Source organism: Echinops telfairi, unplaced genomic scaffold, assembly GCF_000313985.2.
Source record: "Echinops telfairi isolate 266 unplaced genomic scaffold, ASM31398v2 ScPeMD7_24;HRSCAF=84, whole genome shotgun sequence".
In the NCBI taxonomy this organism is placed as follows: Eukaryota; Metazoa; Chordata; class Mammalia; order Afrosoricida; family Tenrecidae; genus Echinops; species Echinops telfairi.
In genome coordinates this window covers 6,714,585-6,739,183 of record NW_022103921.1, presented here as the reverse complement: position 1 = coordinate 6,739,183, position 24,599 = coordinate 6,714,585, and the positions used below count along the sequence as shown (strand labels likewise).

The 24,599-nt window shown below is 42.8% G+C and overlaps 1 protein-coding gene across 1 annotated transcript in view; it reads right to left on the bottom strand.

Moving 5' to 3' along the window:
* ZC3H13 (zinc finger CCCH-type containing 13) overlaps positions 1-24,599 on the bottom strand; it is a 100,054-nt gene that overhangs the window by 5,629 nt on the left and 69,826 nt on the right. The window contains exons 13-20 of the mRNA XM_045289071.1: positions 18,198-18,364; positions 17,942-18,125; positions 16,342-16,445; positions 13,343-14,494; positions 9,681-10,196; positions 6,038-6,190; positions 4,703-4,903; positions 528-691 (exon numbers count right to left, since the gene is read on the bottom strand). Coding sequence (XP_045145006.1) covers positions 528-691; positions 4,703-4,903; positions 6,038-6,190; positions 9,681-10,196; positions 13,343-14,494; positions 16,342-16,445; positions 17,942-18,125; positions 18,198-18,364 — 2,641 coding nt within the window. The remainder of the gene's footprint in view (positions 1-527; positions 692-4,702; positions 4,904-6,037; positions 6,191-9,680; positions 10,197-13,342; positions 14,495-16,341; positions 16,446-17,941; positions 18,126-18,197; positions 18,365-24,599) is intronic.

The following is a 24,599-nucleotide window of genomic DNA, read 5'->3' as shown; positions in this document are numbered from 1 at the left end:
GATGGGCTCACACACAGGAACGCTTGTGAAGATGGCAAAGCACTGGGTGGGTACGGGACGACATGAGGTCGCTAGGCGCAGAGCCGACGTAGTGGCCCCAACAACAAGAGGCTCTCACTGACAGATCTCTTTCCATTTCAGATACCTTTTTCTTAACTGTCCATTTCCCCTTTTCTCCTCAAGGACGTGTTTGCACAATCACCACTCACTTATTTCCCACCTTCTCGGAAACAGCACTCCCACACATCATCTCCTCACCCAGTGCCTGGCAAATTTCTTCTCGGTCTTCAACTTGCATAAATCTACATGTTTGCTATTTACAGCTTTCTGCAAGTGAGTGTCTCAGAGAGAGTATTTACATTTTTACATATCTTAAGTCATTCTTCCTTTTACATCTAGAAAAAGACTAGGGCATAAAAACAGGCAAGAAAAATTTTCGTCTTACTTGACAGCCATACAAAGAAAAGAGGAGCCATTCCATGCTACTGCATACGCATTTTACATTTCTTCCAAAGAAACGACTGTACCTTCTCATTTTTGACAAGTTGCTTACGAATTGCAGAATCCCGTCTGAAGCATAAGGCTTTACAACATGGTCCAAGATTGCTAAGAAGACTGGCTCTTTCTTCTTTCCGCAGCAAGGCCGCCATGTTGAGAGCCCCCAGATCATGTTCAAAAAGACTGTCTGCATCTTTCAATAAAAATGAACATGCATTAAGTTTCCCTAAAATAGGAAAGAAAGCATTACTACCTACTTAGCTGACTGTTCCATAACGTCTATAACTTTATTAAAGTTGGCAATATCAGTGAAAAGAATTTTTATATTAAAGGCAATAAATTTTCTGTGAAGGGCACTGAAACATAGAATTGAGTTGCTGTTATCAAACAGAATATGTATGTTGACAGCTACTCTGTCAAAGACAGAAGGAAAGACTTGAGAGAAAATCGGACACTGGTTCCTGGCTACGAGAAGAAAAGATCAAGTTCTTATCAGTGGATTTGAGTTCAGTACAGTGCTTAACATCAACTATTTCTTACAGTTCTAGATTCCAGAACAGTTATTTGATAACAAGATTCAGCTCAAACACTATTTATAACTGTGACTTTTGAAAAAATACTATTGTAATTTCCAATGTGGTAAAGTCTTTGGCAGATAAGTTGCACAACTTCTCATAGCACTGGTCATTATAAAATCCAGGACAATGTATGAAATTAAAACCACTCAGATTTAAGTTATAACATGCAAGCTAAAGAGAAAACACTTAAACTTATAAAATTTAAGAACACAAGTTATTTGAAAAGAATTAAGATGCTAGGTTAAAATTGGGCACAAGGACGTGAAAACAGAATAGATGCAGCCAGTGATCCAAATAAGCACACATTACACATCTCACCTTTCCAAACTGCAAAGCATATACACGGTTTATGCACAAGGAGCCTTCAAACAGTTTGTGGAAAAATAAAGATCACAGAATTTTCCACAAACCTTTAAAGCCCCCTTGTGGTGAAAGATGTCTCCTGTCTTTAACCGTATCATTGAGTCTATAAACAAACCCACCCCCCTCGGGAGGAGTTGCCTGGGAATAGAACTGCTCCTTGACAAGAGACAGCTCCATCTATTCCTGCACAGCAGCTGGTTGGGTTTGAACTTCTGACCTTGTGGTTAGCTGTATACCATTTAATCTACCATATTACCAAAGCTCCTGAAGATAGCATAAAGAAAACTTGAAAATAAATATTAAGGTAATTAGGTTGATACAAACACATGACTCTATTTTGCTATAAATTACTTTGTAAACACAGAAGAGAGGGGACATGAAGAGAGTCTTGGTGGCATAAAGGTTTAAAACGAATGTCCAAATAAAATTAAAGCAAAGTCAAAACTGACTGGGGAAGCTTAGTTCAAAAGAACTTCACCAAAATGCAATTTGCACACCTAGACAAGATCAACTTTAATTTTAGTATATACAAGATACTGCTTTTGTGTTTCAGACTTAACAAAAAAATATTCTATAGACGGTGGGGATAGGAATAACCTCTCCAGTGCTGAGGCAACTGCACCAGACCCCACAGAATCGAGACAGCAGGGTCCATTGCTTCAGTGTTCAGTTACTTAACACCTATTGTGCATTAGGCTCTGTTCTAGACAACGGGACAATTAGAGAAAATAGGTAACTAGTCCCTGCATAGAGCAGTAAAGTAAATAAAATCCTTTTCCTTCGGAAATTTATATGGAGCATAACATGTCACTTTCCTAACAGAGCTATGACAGTAGCCAAAAACAGAAAAAAAGAGTAGTATGATTGATAAACAACAATCAAACCTTTCACAGATGTATTTTCATTCTTTAGGTAAGTTAAGTAGATAAGGCCAAAACTGTTCCAGAGTTAGAGAACTCAAACTCGATTTTAACTTGAAGTGTGATGAACAAAAGCAAGAGGAGCAAACAGTTTGTGTGTGAGTAAGACCCCGGAGGCTGTACTCGATCCTTGCACAAACGCAAGTAAGACCACAGCAGGGACCACAGCAGTTCCCTGCTGAAGGACACGAGCCAACCAAAAGTGCAGAAAGAGCCAGGACAAGCATTCAAATCATGCTCATTTTTTGGGTTACTATGCATTCATGTTATCACTCACATAAGGGCACTTCAAATGCTTGTGCTAAATTCTGCTCTATTAAGTCCACTTTTCCCACGAATTTTAAAAAGCCCCCACTATATATTTAATACAAAGGTTTAATACTCTTTGTTTATAATGAAACCAAGAGTTTGTTGCTTATGCTAACAGGTGAAACAGGACGCAGATTAACTGATAAAGTTCATTAAGGAATTTTTTTTTTTTTGCAATTTCAAATGAGTAAAAAATTTAATTTTAACTAAATTTCTCTGCACCTACCTCCCCTGCCAGACATTCCCAGGGAAATGACATAAAACTGTTAAACAATGCTATTACTTTTATCTTCATTACCCATTCTTCCCCTTTCCTATCAAACAAAGATATTAATAGGCTGCCCAAATAGAGTAAGGCAGGCACGTTAAAGAAGATCAAGTAGAAGTTGAATCCCTACACAGTCCATAAACAGTATATATATTATTAACGAGTAGGTGGTTACACCCCCTCCCTCCACTCGCCAATTGGAATTCAGATCACCTGGCCCTGGAGAACTAGTTCTTAACCTTCACAGCTGCATTTCAGGACAATTTCCCTGGGGAAGAAATTCCAAGACACCTGATTTACTGAGCTATGAAGAGTGTCTTGGCTAGTTGTCTAGGTCCGGCTTTGTTTAGCTTTGGGTAGAGAACGAAGCAGGTTGACGTGTGTTATGTACTCATGTGTTAAAAAGGAATGTTGATACAGTGCACTGCACTCCTTTGACAATTACTTTGTGAATTAAATTTTTTCTCAAAATAAGTTTTAAATTATTTTTTATTAATAAATCATTTTATATGGGGCTCTTACAGCTCTTATAACAATCCATACATCAGTTGTATGAAACACATTTGTACATATGTTGCCATCATCCTTTTCAAAACATTGTCTTTCTGCTTGAGCCCTTGGTATCAGCTCTTTTTACCCTCCCTCCCCCTCCCACCCTTGTGAACCCCTGATAAGCTATTTTCATATCTTACACCATCTGCTATTTCCCTTCACCCACGTTTCTGTTGTTCATCCCCATGGGGGTGGGGGGAAGGGTGCTTTACCCTGATTATTGTAGTCCGTTCCCCAATTCTCCCTTCTCCCCACGCCTTCTCCCTACCCTCATGGTATTGCTACTCTCATTATTGTTCCTGAGGGGTTTTATCTGTCCTGGATTCCATGTGTCCAGTGTATCTGTACCAGTGTACATGCTCTGGTCTAGCCAGATTTGTAAGATAGAATTGGGGTCACTATAGTGGGAGTGGGGGAAGTACTAAAGAACTAGAGGAATGCTTATATTTCGTTGGTGCTATTCTGCACCCTGGCTGGCTCATCCCTTCCTTGTGACCCTTCTGTGAGGGAATATCCAATGTCTACAAATGGGTTTTAAGTCTCCATTCTGATCCCCATCATTTGCATCAATATATTTGTTTGGGGTCTTCTGATGCCTGATACCTGATCCTGTTGACCGCCTGTGATCACACGGGCTGGTGTGCTTCTTCCATGTCAGCAAGGTGAGCATCACAGAATGCAGGTTATTAGAACAAATGTTCTTGTGCAGATGAAGGACTTGAGTAGAGACCTACTGCCTGTCTGCTACCTTTTTAAATACATGTACACAGACCTAGATCCCTATTGTTATATATTAATATATTTACATATGTACATGCCTGCATTTACACCTCTATAAAGATCTTTTGCCTCCTAATTCTTTCCTCTATTTCTTTTTACGTTCTTCCTGTCTCACTACCATGTTTGACCTTCATTTGGCTCTCAGTACTTTCTCTAGGCTACATCGCATTGATCAAACCCCACGAGGCATTCTACGCCCACCTCGCCATCAAGTTTGGATCTCTTGTTCCCATGTTCCGGAATTTGTTGGCTCCCCCCTCAAAGCAAGTTTTTTGAACTATTTTTGAAGATGGGGATTCAATAATGACCACACACACACACACACACACACACAGTTTCTATATTGTAAATGCTACCTAAAACACAGTGGGATCCTTTCTAAACCGATACTAATAGTTGCAGCATACATTATCTACAAGGTGAAGTGGAATTACCTTTGGGCTTTTCTAAAAGTCTCTGGCATGTGTCTTTGACTTTGGTCAAAAGTTCAGGCCCTGCTAACTTTTGTGAGATCCCAACTCTGAGCAGGACCGCTCCAGGCGTGAACTTTAACAGAGCAGCGCCTGGCTCTCGGGGTTCCTTTGGGTGCTTTGGCATAAGGCCAGACCAATCCACATCTATCACATCCAGCGGATCTGTAAACAGTGCAACAAAGGGTAGATTTTTAAAACATATTATGATGCTGTATTTTTATTTCCTATGGAGCAAGACAAAATAGAGAAAGCATTAAATAAAACGCACTTTAAACCAAAATGTCGTGGTTTTAAATTTGCAAATGAACAACACCCTCCTGCCCCAACACACACAAAGGGACAAGTAAATAAAAAAGGAAATAAAATAATCTTAGCTCACATACAATTCATTTTCATTGCAAGAGGGAGCTCACAAGAAAAAAAACAATCTTCTACTAAGATTTAGTCAGATGACTATGAAACTTGGCCTCAGAAGTCTTAGAAGGTTAAATCTAGGAATATATTTGTATGCATGTTTGTACACATGCACACACACATATTTTACTTTTTAAAAACAAATAATTCATTATCAAATTCTTTAAAGACTCAGATAACCCTTTTATTAACATTGAGGGCAAATAATCTATTCCTTAAGAACAAACTAAGAAATCTAGCAAAACAAAGTTCTACTAACTAATATGAGATAATAACAAACCTAATGATCATATATCTCTTCTACATGAATGGAAATTATGAGTTTAGTTGCTAATTAAATCAAAATAAAAAGTTAATGTCTTAAAAACCCAAAGTAAAGACCCTTACTAACGATGACTAGAAGCATGTTAAGAGCAATCAGACTAACTGGGATCCTTCAACGAGACTGCCCAGGAGTGCTGCTTCTGGTGTTGTCGCCAGCGTGAACTGTCTGACAATGCAGAAGAACTCGAAATCAAAAGAATGATTATTGAATTTAGAAAACTGATACATCTGAAAAGATTCCAGGTCAAGTAATATGAATCTTAAATTCTGGTAAGGGAATCTTGGAATTTCACTATTTTAAATGAGGCTTTCTAATTCGTAGGCGATGTTGACTTCTCTGAGTTAAATATGGAAGGCCATATGAGGAGCTCCGAAAGGCTCACGTAAATGGAACGAAAAGATAATGATTTCCCACAACCTTATCGACATTCCCTGATGTAGACAGTGATTTGCATTTTGCTGGGCTTGCAAAATTAATTAAAATACACTACAGATGATTCTAATGGCCTTAAAATAAATCAAGTAACTTTAAGTTCAACCACTTCTGCAAATGACTACCTGGCGTCTTCTCCTCGTCCTGTTGATCCTCCCTCTTCTCGGCATCCCCCGCCAGAATTTCATCCAGCTCATCATCACTGATGGGCTCGTATCCTTCCCCAGCACCAGATCCTAAGGAGTGGGCATCATCTAACTTGGACTCCTCATCTCCTGCTAAACATAGAAAGTAACTTCATGTCACAAAGAGCTTCTACGTGAATAGATGCTTAAGATGTCCTGAGGTCAGGGCTATGCACTCTGAAAGCCATGTTATTATCAGCAAACAATTTTATTTTATTACTGAAACATTTAATAATTACAAAAGGAAACTGAAAAGATAAAATTTTATTTATTCAATTTGGTTTTGATACAAAGCTATTACATGGACAGCAACAGCACTGTAAAAGGACTATAATTAAAATGTGAGAAATTAAAAGCTACCATTAACATATTGTTTACTCTATGTGTTGTATTAATTTTTGCTAATAAAATTTAAATCTAGAAAAATCTAATTTCAAACGGTGACAGTAATTTCTTAAACTAAATAAACTTGTTAATTAAACAAACACAATTTAGCACCGTTTCTCTTACCTATACCAGTATTTTCCCTTAAATACTGAATATAATATTCAGAAGAACCTTGTAATACTAATTCAAAATATCTCTTAGTTCTAGTAGTATATATTCTACTTTATTACTTTGCCAATTTTGTCTCCTGGTGAGTTAGTTGTGAATTTAAGTATGTTTAATACTGCTAACTTTAAGGAGTCTCTAAAACTACTTTTCAAAATGAACAGCATCCTTAACGGGTATATATTTGTTGTTGTTGTTAGATGTTGGTTCCAACTCATAGCGACTGCATGCGTAACACAATCACATAACCCTTAATTCAACTGCCTCTGCAGATGGCTGCTTCTTTCTGATCCTTCTTCTCCACATCACCTGCCAGAATCTCAGCTACTTCATCATCACTGATTGGCTCGCATCCTTCTCTTCTCCAGCACCAGATGCAAGTAAGTGGGCAGCATCTCGTTTAGACTCATCATCTCTTGCATCAATCTCACCATCATTACGTTTAAGCCAACGGTTGAAGTCTTTGAGTCAGTCCCATCCCGAGGGGCTCCCTCTTTTTTGCTGCCCCTCCACTGTACCTATATCCTTCTCAAGGGAAGGGTAGCTTTTGACAACATATCCGAAATACCTGAGTTGAAGTCTCACAATCTCATCTTAGAGAGTGTTCTGGCTGTACTTCTTCCAAGACAGATGTGTTCTTCGTTCAATTTGTCACACTATGGTGGCTGGGGTACTGCTGTGATGCTGATAAAGTTATGTCATCGCTATTCAAATACCACTATCCCATAGGTGGTGGGCAGGTTTCAGCAGAGCTTCCAGACTTAAGACTAGGAAGAAGGACTTGGTAATTCCCTTCTACAGTGATATGAAACTATTATGATGAATTTCCTATCTTGGTGGGGACTCTTCTAGTCATAGTCTTTGTAACCCCCATCAAACAAACATGTAAATAAGGTATATAGGACTCGAACTAGGGGACTGATTTATCGACTCTTCTGCTGAGTCTGAAAGGAGTCACAAAATGTAAGCCTTCTCAGAAGTTTGAATGGAGCCGTGCTTCTCCATCTTCCTAATGCTGCGAGCCCTTGATACAGTTCCTCACGCTGTGGTGACACCCCCACCCCCCAACCATAAAATTATTTTTGTTGCTACTTCATGATTGCAATTTTGCTGCTGTTGTGCATCGGGTGACCCCTGTGAAAGGGCCATTCAACCCCCAAAGAGGTCACGACCCACAAGTTGAGAACCTCTGGAACAGAGGAATCCACAGCCACCAGGAAAGAACGAGGAGGGAAGCAAGTAGGAGACCCTGCCTTAAATGGCCCAGGGAGCAGAGGCTGCCACACTGAGTCCGCGAGAGAGCACAGTCGCTGTGCAGGAGCAGGAGCCCGAGGGGTGGGTTTCCAGAACAGGTACAGCTGGGCGCTTCGGCCTGCAGCGTGGAGGGCTCTTTGGATACTGAACAGTGGAAAATGAACTTGCTAGCACCTGCCCCAGCAGGGCAGAGGCCAACAAGTCATGTAGCTGAGAGGCTGAAGACCTGAGGGCGATGTGCTCGCTGAGAAGCAGCATTCTTGCAGATAAAAGGCCTGCATTTTTAATGTTTTCTGATCTTGACTGGGTGCTGTTAACGTCCCTAATGTACCCCTAAACTCAGAGTATTGTCTGAGTTCTTGAACCCAGAAGAGACGTAGCATCTCACGGGAGGAGTGCTGAAGAATTCTGGAGGGTGGAGGGAGGGATGCCTGACCTCTGCTGCGCAGGAATCATACGTGAACAGACGGGAAGATGAAGTCTTCTTTCGAGCAGCCACAGGAGGTAAGACTTGGCACCTATGCCATCTCCTCACGTTCCAAGAAGAATGGCCAGTGAGAACTTTAAGAATTGCAGCACGTATAAATTGACAAATGTAAGAAACTATGAGATGTTTTTTCACCACTCTAGTGATTTTCTGTTCTATGAAATTCTATAGTAATCTCTCTATAACAGCGGTCCTTAACCTTTGGGTCGCGACCCCTTTGGGGGTCGAATGACCCTTTCACAGGGGCTGTCCAATTCGTAACAGTAGCAAACTTACAGTGAGGAAGTAGCAATGAAAATCACTGTATGGTTGGGGGTCACCGCAGCACGAGGAAGCGGACTAAAGGGCCGCGGCTGAGGACGGTGGAGAAGCGCTGCTCTGTGACATCTGTTGTTGTTAGATGCCACTGCGTCGGTTCTGGCTCCCAGTGACCCAATGCACAACGGGTCAGAACACAGCGCAGTCCTGCGCCATCCTCACCACGCTTCCTGTACTGGGGCCCACTGTCGCAGCCACTGTGTCGCTCCTCCATCTCATCGAGGGCCTCTGCTTTACTGTGCATGCTGTCCTTTTCTCGGGACTGCTCTCTCCTGCTGACATGCCCAAAGTGTGTGAAGATGAAATCTCACCATCCTTGTCTCGAAATAGCACTCGGGTCGTACTGCTTCCAAGACAGATGCCTTGGTCCTTTTGGCAGATCATGTCTATAACATCTAGGCAGTGCAGGTAGTTACATGTTTAGTGACGGTTAAAAGGGTTTTGACAGACACTCCTGGCAATCTACTTCTGAAAGGTCCGTGGAGTAGCTCTGCTCGCCACACGCGGGCTTGCCATGAATCAGAACCAACTCAAGGCTAGGTCGCCACATGAGCGTGCCATCACCCAAGTTCACCCTCTTTACTAACACCCTCAAACACTGAGTGGGAGTTGGAAATTCTCAAGTTCATACAGCTCATTTTCCTATTCTAAGGGAATGAAATCTTTACAACACATACGTTTCTGTGCTGTTATTTGTGGTCACAAATAGCATATGATAGAGCCTGTATCAGGAGGGTGCCAGTTACTTCACTTATTTTCAATTATACACCAAGGTTGTGCCTCCATGAATACCAAGGTTAAAGAGTTAATGTTACTTATACTCAACATGGCGATGAAAACGTGAAGAGCCACAATTAACATCTGGAACTGGGTAATCAAGACCTGTCCGGACTGCTGCGGCTGTGGAAGAATGGCTATGCTCCCTCCGCTAAGAGGACTGGAGCCATGGAACGAGCAAGAAGTGGCACTCACCTTCCACACTCTCTGCTCGCTCTGCTTTACTGCTATCTTCAAACGCTTGGGCAGACGCCAGGTCTTTATCTGCTCTCTCTTTATTGAGACCTAGCGGATCGCGGGCAGTGCCTTCCAGGTCTCTCTCGTGTTCACCTTCCACTTTTGTCTCACTGCGCTTGACAGAGTCCGACTGGGAAGAAGTCTCAAAGGCTCGGTCTCGGTCCCTTTCTCTTTCAACAGGATCTGGAATCAGCCTCTCTCTCTCTCTATCCAACTCTCTCCTTTTGTCTCGCTCTCTCTCTCGTTCTCGCAATCTGTCTCGGTCCCTGTTCCGTGCCCAATCCTTGTCGGCATCTCGGTCCCATTCTCTCTGCCTTGTATCTCTCCTCTCTCTCTCCCGGTCTCGGTCATGTTCATACCGATCACGTTCTTGCAGCCTATCTCTACTATCGAATGACCCGGACCTGGAATGGACTTGTCGATCGGACTCAGGAGAACTTCTTCTTGAACTATGGCTTCTTGAATCCTGGCGATCTAAAATGAATATTCCACAGACAAAGAGTTAATACTTGATAAAACAGAGACAAACTATTTCTTTCCATGGCTTTTAAAATTTTACTTTTTCTGTATATAGTCTCAGCTGTCCAAATAGCTCTAGTTAAGAACAATTTAATCTCTCGGAATTAAAGTGCTACCCGTATTTTCTGACTTATTTCTACGTATAACCAGAAATAACTTAAAAAAGAAATAAGTACATAAAATGGGTAGGCATTATCCGAACTGATCGTGTTATTAACGGTTCTCTATGTAATCGCAAGGGGGTCAAGCAACCAAAGCGATCTTCGAAAAGAGCAACAAAGTGGGAGGACTCGCTTTTGGATTTCAAAACATACTGTTAAAAACACAAACATTCTCGCTGAGCTGATTCTGCTCCTTAGGGTTTCTTAAGCATAATCTTTACCAAAGCGGATGACCAGGTCTGTATTCTGTAGCGTGCCTGGGTGGTTTGAAACGGTCAACATTTAGGTTAGCAGTAGAGTGATAACTATTTGTAATATCCAGGCACATTAAATATACCGTGAAACATTCCTCTACTTCCTGAATACTTCCTCCCCCCACAGTACCATGACCCAGCTCTACCTTACAAATCTGGCTACACCGGAGCACACACATTGGTCTAGATACAAGCTCTTGAGACATGGAATTCAGGGAAGATAAACCCCTCAGGAATAGTGGGTGCAGCGTTATCATGAGGGTAAGGGGATGGTCAGAGAGGGGGAAGGGTAAGAAAAGGGGAACCCATCACAAAACTGGATATATAGGTCCCCCCACCCCGCAGGGGACGAATAACAGAAATGTGGGTGAAGGGAGACAGTGGATAGTGTAAGATACGAAATAATAATAACGATATATAATTGATCAAGGATTCATGAGGGTGAGTGGTTGGGGAGGGGGTGGGGAGAGGAGAATGGTACGAGACCTGAAATTGGTGTGCAGAAGGCTCTAGAGGACAGTGGAAGCTCAAAATATATTTGCAGAATCTACACATGGAATAAGTCTTCAGTGATTTCCCACTAACCATAACTGAAGGCTGGGAACAGCCTGGTTATCATACAGAGTATTGCAGAGAGGATTACAGTAGATCAAAATGAAAAAGCTGACTTGAATGGTTAAAACCTTATCATTTGATCTCCAATCGGACACCTTTTGATGTAGGCAAACACTGCCCTGCGCCCACTGGGAGGGCTGCTTGGGTGCAAAGACTCTTAGTCAACCCTGAGTGCATGACTGTTTGCATGTGCCAGGAACTTGGCGCTCACGTTGAGTGACAAGATTTCGTACTGCAAACAGAATGTGCTAGTTTGAGAGATAAGGAGACAGAAGGAATTGCTCAGTGAGAATGTGCCTGAGTGTGAGATTGTCTAATTATGAATCATGAAAACACACTGAGTCTGAAGTCAGTGCACCTTAGAGAGGGCCCTGCATCTGAACTTGGGTGCACCTTCTCTTTTGGTGTGCAAACAGAAACCACTGAGCGGGGAAGCTGGGGAGGCCCCTCTCCCTTTCCTCCGGGACTCGTCTCGTGTCGTGAGCAGTCATTAATGTGTCTGAGGGCTCCCCGCTGGCTGGAATGCTACACCATGAGCTTGATAGGGGTTTTAGTATTTTGGGGGGTTGTTTTCCAAACTAGGGTTTTTCTCTGTTGTATCTGCTGTTGTTGTTAGCCTTCCTGCATAACGCTGTTAAGTATTCTTCTGTGTTAGAAACAATAACTAGACTGAGGGTTCCTGCTGAGTACAGCTGGGGAAGTAGAAAGAGCACTGGGGAGCTGACATCAAGGAGTACAAGAAGGAAGAAAATGTTTCGGAACTGACTGTGGTAGATATGTACCACACTTGACATGACTGAACTACAGAATGGTCGGATATCTGGATTATGTACTAATAAAGTTAGAGAGCTGGTATCATTGAGTGTACCTCTCTTATAATGTTAGTATTAATGTAGTAACAGGTGATACTATCAATTCTTATTTGTGGATTCCACAGCTGGGAAGTCACCTACTTGAGACACCAAAATCAATGGTCATGGTGCTTTCAGTCACTAGTAGTGATGGAGTGGTGAACAATTTGAATTGCCCAACACACACATTCCCAGACGTGGTAAAACAAAGTGCTGCCTTCTCACACTGTAAACTACCATCCTTCCTACAATCTATTTAGTCCCTGCCTTTCACATTTTTGCCTATTTTGTTGGTGCTTTTGCCATGTATGATGGCCACCAAGCACAATGTTAAAGTGCTGTCTGGTGCTGTTAAGTGCAGAAGGCTGTGGTGTACCTTGCTGAGAAACCACGTGTGTTAGTTTTGTTGAAGCATGGGTTTTAGTGTTGTTGGCTGCGAATTTAATGCAAATGAATCGATGATGGCATGCATCTAGATAAAGAGGAAAGTCGTATCCGTAGGGCTGCTTTGAAGTGCTAACGAACATCTACAGAGGCAGACATGGGGGAGTATCCATGCCGTACCACATGACGATCAGCACACAGCCAGGGTCTTCCCCGTATTGATAGAGGCAGCACTCCACCAACATGAGCATCGAGTTTGCACTCCCAGAATTCGGAGCTCACCTCTTGTTTGTTAAAGCCAAGAAGAGAATAAAATAAGGTAACATCTACAGTGCATGATGGGAGAGACGAAGCAGCAGCTAAATTTGTGGATTCATGAGATGGCAATTGGTTAAGAAAAGAAGTGTAGTGAACAGTAGCACGGTGAGGCTAACATTTACATCACATTTCCCTGGATCAGGATATGTTCATTCCTCCTTGGCTAGCATTTTATTATATTAAAAAAATACAATAAATAGGGTGTCTTTAAAAAGGAATACACATAAATCTAGGCTATGTCTTGATTGATATGACAAAAACCTTGTGACAAGAGGCTCACAGGAACTTATTCCTGTATTTCCTACGGGGCAATGGCTTCATAGTGATTAATTCAGTGCTTGAGGCAATTGTGGAACACAGCTATCACAAATGATGAGGTAAATAGGATTTTGATGAGACACGTATGTGTTCCTCTAAGTTCTATAAAACTTGACAGCACATAAGGCAACCAATGTAGAATTCGCTTAGAAGGATACTAACATGGGAAACACTGGCTATAACAAAACTGAGTTTATTACCTGAAGAAGCACTTCGACTGGGCTCCCCCCGCTTCAACTGATCAACCCTGGACTTCCTCTCGCCGCCCGTCACCTCCAGGCTCTTGGGTTTCTCCCTGTCTCTGGAACTACTATGCAGCGCTCTCGCCCGCCCCCTCTGGTCGTCCGCCCCTCGATGGGCAGAGTCGGTGGACGGGGAGCGGGGGCGGCCAGACGTGTGGCTGCGATTACTCCGGTTGCTCCCGAGGCTGCTGCTCCTCTTCTGATCCGCCGGTCTGCGGTGTGGTGCGTCGTCTACAGAAACATGCGGTGACTCGATCTTCTCCACTCGCGCTCGGTGACACTTTCGATGAGTGTCTTCACTGGTGGCAGCAGTGGAAATGGAGGCGGTGGGTGTGATGGAAGGGGTGGTCGCTGGCGTAGCCAGAGGAGGAGGAGGAGGGAGGAGCGAAGACAGGGGAGTGGACGAGAGAACGGGCATGGCAGTGCCGGCCGTGTGCTCTGGCTCCGTGGCCTCTGCGCGGTCGGGCACGTCCTCATCAGACCAGTCACTGAAGGCCGTGTCTTCTTTCTTCTGAGGCTCCTCGACAGCGCCCTCCTTGCTCCGGGGCACCCCGACCACGTCCCCCTTAGCTCGAACAGGGGGGGTCCGCGGGCCTTTCTTCTTCTTACTCTGCTGAGCGGCTTCTTCATCAGAAATGTCAGAGTCACCTCTGGACCGCTTACGTTTTTTGTCAACGCTTTTCTTCTTCTGCCCCTTTTTGGGTGAAAATACTTGGCTATCTTCAGATGTTGTCTCTGCATGCGCCCTCTCTACCCCAACATCCTCCTCTTTCTTTTTCTTAATGGGCTTCTTTTGAATTTTCACCCTTCTCTTGTTCTCCTCATGACTTCGATCAGCTATATCTCGATCATCAGACTGGTGGTGTCCAAGAAGGTCTTGGGCACGTGTTCTTGAACTTTCCATGATTTCTGCCAGCTCCCTCTGCTTATCTACAGAAGAAAACTTCTCTTTGACCTCCGGCTCCTCATAGCGCCGCGAGCTCTCTTTCCTTTCTAGCTTCCGGTCCTCCTCTTTCCATCTCCCCTGCCTGTCTTCTAGGAGGTGTGAGGGGCTGAGAGAACGAGGATCCTGAGGCCGTACAACTTGGCTCAAGAGTCTGTGTTTCTCATCTACAAAAAAGATAAAAGGAATCACATTTATCAGCAAACATTGCAGTGACTCTAAATAGTAATAAACCAAGTTTGCATTTTTTATTTTTAAATGGCACTACTTTCAGTCAAAATTAAAAATATCTGTGACTTTACATGAGTAGTAGAAAATGACAGTGCCCCAATAAACAGTCCTTGGACTAACTACAAGCTTTTTTTTTTTGGTTATTGTTGTGTTATGTTTTTTTTGTTGTCGCTGTTTTGTTTTGTCATTGGCTCTTTGTTGTTGTTTTGCTTTCATTTGTTGCTTGGTTCTGCTCTGTCTTCTTTTTGTGCATGTTATTATCTCCGCGGGTCTGTCTAAATAAGATAGGCTGGATGAACAATCTGGAGGAGAAGAAAACGGGACTAACAGTTCTGGGGGGACATGGGAGGGCAGGAAGTGGTGTTAACAAACCCAGGGACAAGGGAACAACAAATGATCCAAATCGGTGGTGAAGAGGGTGTAGGACACCTGGTAGGACGTGATCAAGGGCAATGTAACCAAGAGGAATTACTGTAATCCAAATGAAGACTGAGCAAGATAGTGGGACAAGAGAAAAGTAAAAGGAAATAGAAGAGCTAGGAGGCAAAGGGCATTTATAGAGGTCTAAATAAAGGCATATGTACATATGTAAATATGTATATGATGGGGAAATAGATCTATGTACATATATTTATAGGTTTAGTATTAAAGTAGCAGATGGACATCGGGCCTCCAATCAAGTACTCCCTCAATACAAGAACACTTTTTTCTATTAAACTGGCATTCCATGATGCTCACCTCCCACATACGATCGCTGAAGACAAATGGGTGCATAAGCAAATGTGAAGAAAGCTGATGGTTCCTGGCTATCAAAAGATAAAGCGTCTGGGGTCTTAAAGGCTTGAAGGTAAACAAGCGGCCATCTAGCTGAGAAGCAGCAAAGCCCACATGGAAGCACACCAGCCTGTGTGATCACGAGGTGTCTAAGGGATGAGGTATCAGGCATCAAAGAACAAAAACTCATATCATTATGAACGAGGGGGAGTGTGGACTGGAGACCTAAAGCCCATCTGTAGGTACTGGACATCCCCTTACAGAAGGGTGGCGGGGAGGAGACGAGCCAGTCAGGGTGCAGTGTAGCAACGATGAAACATACTACTTTACTCGAGTTCCTAAATGCTTCCTTGCCCCCCACTATCATGATCACAATTCTACCTTACAAATCCAGCTAGACCAGAGGATGGACACTGGTACAGATAGGAAGTAGAAACACAGGGAATCCAGGACAGATGATCCCTCAGGACCAGTGGTGAGAGTGGCGATACTGGGAGGGTGCCGTAGAAAGGGGGAACCGATTACAAGGATCTACATATAACCTCCTCCCTGGGGGATGGACAACAGAAAAGTTGGTGAAGGGAGGCATTGGACAGTGTACGATATGACAAAATAATAATTTATAAATTATCAAGGGTTCACAAGGGAGGGGGAAGCGGGGAGGGAGGGGGGAAAATGAGGAACTGATGCCAGAGGCTTACGCGGAGAGCAAATGTTTTGAGAATGATGAGGGTAGCGAATGTACAAATATGCTTTATACAACTGATGTATGTATGGATTATGATGAGTTGTGTGAGCCCCCAATAAAATGATTAAAAAAATAACAGCGTCATGTGCTACAATAACTGTATTTCTAACACAGCTATTTTAACGACAAGAGTCATCAGAGCACAAATATTTAACTGTCTCAACTGATCAGTTTTTAAGTTCGCGGTTAAAAATCAAAGTGAGTACCGAGGCAAAGAACAGCATAAAAAAGAGACAAAGTACAGAAATCCAGTGTGCTTACTCTTCTCATCTCCACTGTTGTAGCCATCGCTGTCAGGAGAATGCTCGCGTCGGCGCTTCGGTGACTGACGAGGGCCAGGGCTCCCTTCGTTTCTGTAGCGCTTCCTACAGGGGATGAACAGGTGTAGTTGTAACAGTCCAGTGGGTGAAGGAGGTCCCTTACTAAATGTGTTGCCAGCCCTTCTGTTATAATTAGAGTATGCAATGCTAGGACAGTAGTACTGTCAGTTGTAGCATGCAAAAAACATACTCTAACTTCTATCTTCAATAAAATTCTTTATTTGATTTGCAAAGGACATCGCAGGCTTTAGATACAAGTATTCTCTTTTGCTCTTTTATATGTATAGACTCACTTCCACTGAAAATGGTCAGATCGAAATACTGCAAAGTGGTGATATCTAAAAGTGGGATAAATAGATTAATGTATCTCAATACATTTCCCAATTTCATATTATGATACAAAAATGCCTTATGTTGGGCAACAGAAGGGGAAAACCTAGTATTGACTTTAGTAGCAAACAAATGAGTACAATTTACAGCCATTCAGCTTTAGGTAAGTTACTCGAACTTACTAGAACCTGTACTTTTCATCTGAAAATGGGGGAAATTAAAGCGAGGGAAAAATCAGTAACTTCCGAAGTCCAATGCCAAGCATATTATGGAAATACTATAAACATCGGTTTACCTTTTTTCAAAATAGATCACACCCTTGATGACAAATAAAGCAGTCAAATGTTCATGGTATTATTCTTTGAACTCAGTAGTAATGCACTGGTCTCTTGGACACTTCTAAGGAGCCCTGGCAGTAGAGTGCATTAAGCACAGCATGGGGAGTTCTCACTACCAGAAGTCCCTTGGGAGCAAGAAGCTGTCTGTTTCCCATAAAGACTTCTAGTCTCGGAAACGGCTCTATTCTGTCCTATGTGGTCACTGAGTACGAGGAATTGACTCAGTGGCACTAGGTTTGGGTTTAGTTTTGGGTAATTGCAGCGTTTTTAGTGCTCAGATTTTCCTTTATGACTAATTTTTTTTACTCATCATGTTTACAGAAACTATGGTCCCAGCACTCCTGTCTCCTTGAGAGTTCCTTTCCTGAAGGCCAGCCGCCCAGTGGAGAAGGTGGCCCCAGAGGTGGTGGGACAACTCTGAGGCCCCACATGCAGCCACGCAGGGCGTAGCACGGGGGCTCCCTCAGGTCTAACCGTGCAACTGCTTCCTGGAGACCCGGGCAGTGACAGCAAAGCAGGTTTACCCACCTCCCCGTGCACTTTCTCAGCTTGGCTGATTCTACCACTTCTCTACTGACTGCCTCTTAGAAAAAAAGTCTGCAGAAGGTGAGTAAGCCACTGTGCTACCAAAAAACGGCCCTATAATAATAACCTCCCCTGGATCAACGAGGAGGAGAAGGGGGGGATGTTATTTTCCCATAGATAATTCAAAAGATTTTAAACACTTAATACGTTTTAACTAGTATTTCTTTTAAAATTGAAATGCATGAAATTGGAGAAAATGGCCAGAAAAGTAACAGCCAGGTAAGGTGCGTGCTGCAAAGCATTAAATGAAGTAGAACTCTCAAAACGGATGTGCCATCTGATGTTTACTTTGCTCTCCTCTCCTCGTGGCCCTCTCTGGGGTTCCTGTCTTCTCGGGCGTCGTCTCGCTGCTTCTCGCGGCGGTCCTCGCGCGCCCTGTCCTTGTCTTCCCACTCCCGCTGCTGCCGCTGCTCTCGCTCCTTGTCCCGCTCCCTGGCTCGCTCTCGCTGCTCCCGCTCCCGCTCCCGTTCTTCTCGCTCCCGCTCCCGCTGCTCTTTCTCCCGCTCGCGCTCCCTCTCCCTCTCCCGCTCATGGTCGCGCTCGCGCTCTCTTTCCCGGTCTCTCTCTTTTTCTCGCTCTCGCTCCCTTTCCCTGGCCCGCTCTCTCTCTAGCTCTCTTTCTTTCTCTCGCTCTCGCTCCCTTTCCCGCTCCCGCTCCCGCTCCCGCTCCCGCTCTCGCTCCCGGTCTCTGTCTCTGGGCCTCTCGTCTCTTCTCTCATCCACTCTGTCTACTCTTCGTTCCTCTCTTCTTTCATCGCGCTCAAGCTCGTCATTCCTCCCCTGATGCCGGATTGGTGAGCTTGGTCTTTGATCTACAATGAAAACCAAGTTTTGTCAGTGATTCATTGGACAGAGAACCTGTTGGTAAGACAGCATGGCAAATCTTAAGTTTTATCTCCGTGTATATATATACATACATACATGGCCACACCAGCAATGAATTATAAACCAGACACCACATTTACTTTTAATCAACCAAATAACAAACACCCCTAGACTTTACAGGACTTTTTCTTAAATATACATTTTATTTGCCCTCTATCATTTCTGCTTCCCATCAACCCGCCCTCCATTTCCCCTGGACCCACCTCGACTTTTCTCTGCATGCTCCCTACCCTTCCTCCAGCCCACTGCTCCAAGCCCACTTTCTGCCATCTCTACCCTTCACCTCTGATCTTCTCTGTCCCCCCAGCAGGACCTGAGAACACTGGTGGCAAAGGATAGGGGCAGCAGGAGGTGTAGAACAAAGGAGCTAAAGGAAAAAAAAAATGTCCCCTTGTAAGTCACACCTCTAATTTCAGGGCAAAAGACATACACATCACAGTGCAGCTACTTATGTGAGGGACTATAGCAGAATAAAACATCTGTCAATATTTGTTGCTGCAATATCAATTTCTTTTACCATAAACTAGGATGGCGCTTAGCAATTTTGAAATAAGCAAATGTAAAAAGTGACGATCTTAGTGATACATATTTATAATTAGTATTTAACTCCCAACAGTAATAACGTTTTAAATTATTTTCTAATAATAAACTTACTTCATCACTTTGATGAAGCTATTTTCTAAAAATGTTAAATGATAGTCCCATCACATTTTATACTTTTTCCGATCAAAACACTAATCACACAAAGACACAACTTTTCTTACTACTATAATTTTGTTTTTTTCTTTATCTTTAAACATTTGAGGACATGAATGCATGATGTTAAAATTCCCAATTGAGCAGGACATGATTCGGGGATCAAACATGTAAGAGGACAATTTGGGCTTTTCCATAAATCGCCTGTTTTCTAAGTAACTCACTGGGATAGGATCTAGGCTATTGTGCTCTATTTCTATACTACAGAGTGCCGATCGGTTAAGCAATAAAGGACATACATACTACAGAGACAAACAAGTTTGTATCTTAAGTGGAGCATTTCCATTTATTAAGCAAAATCATTTTTAGCATTATTTCAAGAGAAGGAAACTATCCTAATTTGAATGTCCTTCCTTTACACGGATGAAGAAGGCAGGAAATATCCATCTTTCACTCTTGAGAAGGTTGTAGGTCCAGAGCTTTTTAGATGAGGTAAAGGGCTCTTTGGACTTCTTTTCCTAGGTATCCCCCCTTCAATAAACTTACTCTTTCCACTCAAACTTTAAAAAAAATTAAAAAGTTCACAGAATTTTGAAGCTAAAACAAACAAAGCCCTGTCTAACTTTCCCACCTTTCTTCTTAAAAACACAAAAACTATGGTCCAGAATTAATGTGCCAAAGTCCCGGAGACAGCAGCAGAATTAGGATATCAGAACTAGAAGTCAGTCCTTTATATCCTTTCACATTTGTGGGAGCCGGCTAAAGTTTAAAAGGGCTCTAACGCGTGTCATTTGGATTCCCAGAATGATACACCCCTCTTATAAGCTGTTTGCTTTCCTGATCTTAGTATCACCCCAATGCCACAAGACCTACAAAGTAACCCGAGAGGAATACAACTTACACCAATTCATAGTGCAGTTTCTGGTTACAGAAAGGGTAGTATATAGACTATTTTATGCAGGTACTCTTTTTTGGCAGATAAAAACTATTCTTTCAACTAAATGACAATGATCCATACATCAAACGAAAATGTAAATAATATCAGAACACCACATTTGTATGTCTACAGTGTCTCCGCTATCTTACTTCCAAATGTTTTCTTCTTCATATACAGTAACACCTATATAAAGTGGACAGAGGAGGAGAACCCGGATTTTCCATGAGAAGAAACAGTAGGAAGTGGCAGGACTGCCTCCTGTCAAAGGGAAATGTGTGAGACCAGAAAAAGCAAGTCAGGCCAGACAAGTTCCAGCTCTCAGCAGTTTCACTGTGTTTTCTTAATTCATCACCTATCTATTCCATGAGAGCTAGAAATTCAATTCAGACACGCATGTGCTTATTCCAAACAAAATGTGCATGCACGTGTCTCTGTAATCAGTGGATGGCCGCAGACAAGGTCTCGGTTATACATGTGCCTTAGTGTCATTAGGTGCCTTCAAAACACAAAGGTCAAATCAAAACAGGGCTTCGTGAAGATCTGCTGGGCCAGCTGGCAGTGAGAACTCAAGCTATGGTTATTCCCAAGGGGGTATTCTTAATTGATTACCTTGAAGGACATAGGTGGTCCTAGGGGCTTAAGGAAACGACCAGGAAAGTATATCAAGAACCCCCCGCCCCCATCACAATGCAACTACTCATTCTTCAAGGACAGCAAGGGTGTCCTCTGGGAATTTCAAAGTGAAACCTTGCCCTAGCTACCCTACAGCCTTGATTGTGCTTCTGTGGACTTCTTTCTGTTCCCAACGCCCAAAGCGCACTGAAAAGGAACATGGTTTGAGCCCCCTGAGGGTGCCAAAGTTGCCATTTAAATGTGGTATACATTGAAGGGCACAGAATTCTTTAGGAATGCTGGTGCGATGGAAACAATGCCTTCCAGAGTGTAGAGACCCAACTGGAGGATATGCAGAGAAACAAGAACTTCACATTTTGATATTTTCATTTAGTACAACTTAAGTTCATGAAAAATTACGTTAAAAGACAATGCAATATTCCTACAAACTTTTGAAGCTCCCTCAAATGAACTCAGACTCTGATCAGCTCTTCTTGGAAAACTAACTACATCACTGGCCTGGGTGCCTGGTATCTCTACATTCAGATTTACCCAGATGGTCGTACACGTATTTTAAATAAAGGATCTTTCTTCCAGCGACTATAAACGCAGTTGTCTTTTAGGCAATGAAAAGGTAACATGACAATGTTTAGCTTGCCTTATTAGGACATTTATACTCCAGCCAATCTTTCCTGGCCGTCGAAGCAGCGTAGCTTCACGCCGATCTCAGAGCATCAGTCTTGCCTGCTCTGCAGCACGCGTCAGCACCCTCCGTCTGTTCTCGCCCATGCCGCTCCCTCTCGTGGCAAAGTGCTTCTCACTGTTCCTTTAGATCCTACTTCAGACGACAGTGTTTCCTTACAACTTCTCCTTTGTCTTCCCGAGACTACATATAAGAACAGCATTTTTCACAGTCCCACTCTCTCTGTATCCTGATTGGACAGGAAGAAACTGAAAGGAAGATGGGCTTCCTCAGAGAGCGGACAAGGTCTGGGAGTAGTACCTTTCTATTCCCAAGAGCCAGCATCGCCCTGCTGCTCACCACTCTCTTGCCAAAAGGTCTTCATTCTCATCCTGCCTCCACTTGGCGACTTCCCATTTCAGGCAAACTCCCTCCACATGAAGCGAGCTCATCCTTGGTCTCTACAAACGTGGCTTCTTCCCTTCCAGCCACATTTCTGCAGGTCGTCTCCCCGAACTTTTCTTAAGCACTCGATCTCAAGTGGGTTTCTCCATCTTTAGAGCTCGATGGTATCCTGTTGCTTTCCTTATAGCACTTACTAACCTTTCTTTAACCTTTTGAGGTATTAAGGTCTAAAAAGACAGGAATACTGTTGTGGAATAAACACTATTTATTCCAAGTACCTATTCTTCCCTGTTAAGGTCTATAAACATGGGAACTTTTTATTCCAAGTACCGAGCAAAGTGGCCAGCATGGGTACTTAATAAATAAACAGTTGTAGAATGTATCAAGTTCTAAAATAGGTTTCTACTTTACAACTGATATTCATTAAAGTGGTTACAGTGGATCAAGCATGGGACTGCTATCAGCAAAGTCAGCGGTACAAACCCATCAGCTGCTCTACAGAAGATGTGGTGCCTGTACTTGTAAGGTTTACAGTCTTATAAAGCCCAAGGAGCAGTTCTGTTCGGTCCTACAGGGCTGCTGTGAGACAGAATCAATTCAATGGCAGTGGTTCTTTTAGCCCCTTTTGCCTAAACTGTAAAGCATCCATTCTACGATCACATCCACACACACATGGACCCTGCAAAGATTAAGTCAGAACACAAATTCAGCACCAATCTCTAATCAATGAGTGTATGGTTGAATTGCATATATGACTGAAATCGAATGTTGCCACTGAAGCCAGACATGAGGTAAGAAAAATTTGAGCTAGGATATAAAAAAAGGAAAAGGAAACAACAAGAACACCCCATGACATACTATGTTCAAAAGCATTACCAAGACACGGTAGTTGATTAGAGAAAGAGGTTCCGGCAGGTGAATGAAATATTAGAGAGGAAATCATTTCAGATATGAACACACAGAGAATCCTACATGGGTGTAACCTGAGTGCGTCAGGCTTACCTTAGCAAACTCAACCCAACCCACTCTCCTGTCTCAGATCTATGATCTCAAAAGTATGCAGGGTGCTCAGAGTCTGTAAGCTGTCTACTACTACCCACATCAGATACAAATTAACCGCTTTGATTCAGCCCCAGTGAGGTACCAACTTAGAATTTCCTGGCCCATCAAGTTTCATACTGCATTAATCTCAGTATATGGCAAACTTTGTTCTAGTAAGCAACCCAGAATGTTTAGATGACCTTCACTATATTTTAAATGTTTAGAGGCCTTAATATAGGCAGACAATAAAAACACACTAATAACGCTTCTTAAATACCTCTAAGTAATTTTACTTCAAAATTTAAGATACCATCAACCAGATTAGCAGAAAAATATCATCTTAGAACATACCAGAATTTAAATCCAGCTAAAGCAAATATAAATATATTTTCTCAAGAAGGAGTATGAATAAAGTTTATTCCCACAATCCCCAGCCCATCATCATTTGTTCTTGCTCCTCTCTGGCAGTCGTTAGGAGACAATTTGTCACAGTTGATTAGCCAGGGAAGTCAGATGAGAAAGTTTAAATAGCTCTGAAATGAGAATTAGCTGGGATGGTACCCAAACACCCATATCTTTCAGAGGGCTGGGGCCTTTTCCATTAAGATGGGGGATACCCATCAGGGCCCGCATCCACTCATTCTGTTCTGTTGACATCATTCCTCGGAGCCGTGCAAAAGAAAACCAAGAGGAGGGCTAGACGGTAGTAACTAGCTCCAGCGTGTTGTTAAGCCAAGGTTTCTAACGGCATGTTACATTAAAAAGTAAACTGAATGTTTCAGAAATCCAATTCCCCGAGTGAAAGTGTTGGCCACTATGTAATAATATTCCATTTGACAAACCTCTTTCTCTGTTGTCACGGCGGTCTCTCTCTCCATGTCTTCTCTCAAAAGAAGAGTCTCTTGCTTGATCTCTGCTGTCTCTTTCAGGATACCTGTCTCTTTCAGGGTAGCTACTCCGAGTTTCCCAGCTGTCGTGATAGTTGCTACTACTACTGTGACTGTCAAGTTGAGAGCCTCTGGTGCTTCGACTTCCTAAACAAAGGACACACACATACACGTTAACAGAAAAACCTTATTCAGTAAATGTCACCAGCCACAATCTTTCCCCAAAACACTACATAGGAAAAGTGTTTTGTTTGTTTTTAAAAATTATAGTCCAGTGGTAACCACTCACTGTTGAGAAAATTAGTAAATGTTGGATCAGAACCCCCAAGTTTTACTGACTGACTCAGGTAAGCCCCAATTTTCCTCTTCTACAACAACCAAAAAGTCTTATAAAAAGCCAAGCTTAACAGGATGCATACAGCATGAGTCCATTTATGTAACATCTGTGAAATAACCTAATCACGAAAACCGAGAACACGACGTGGGGAAGAAATGAAAATGGCTATGAAAGGCGAACTCAAGGGACTCTTGTGATGCCGGCACAGTCGGGTGTCTTGACTGTGGTTATGATAGCACAGTTCACACAGGTGCTAAAGCTACCCAGAACTCCCCTTGCATAACGCATGCACACCTGAGTGTGCATATGTAACTGAATAAACCCTCCAGCATCCCTATCAAGTCTGAAGATGGTGAGTTCATTCTAAAAGAACACAAGAGAAAGCCACCCGAAGCAAGAACCAGCAGGCATTTTCCCACCACACACACACACACACACACACACACACACACACACACACACACT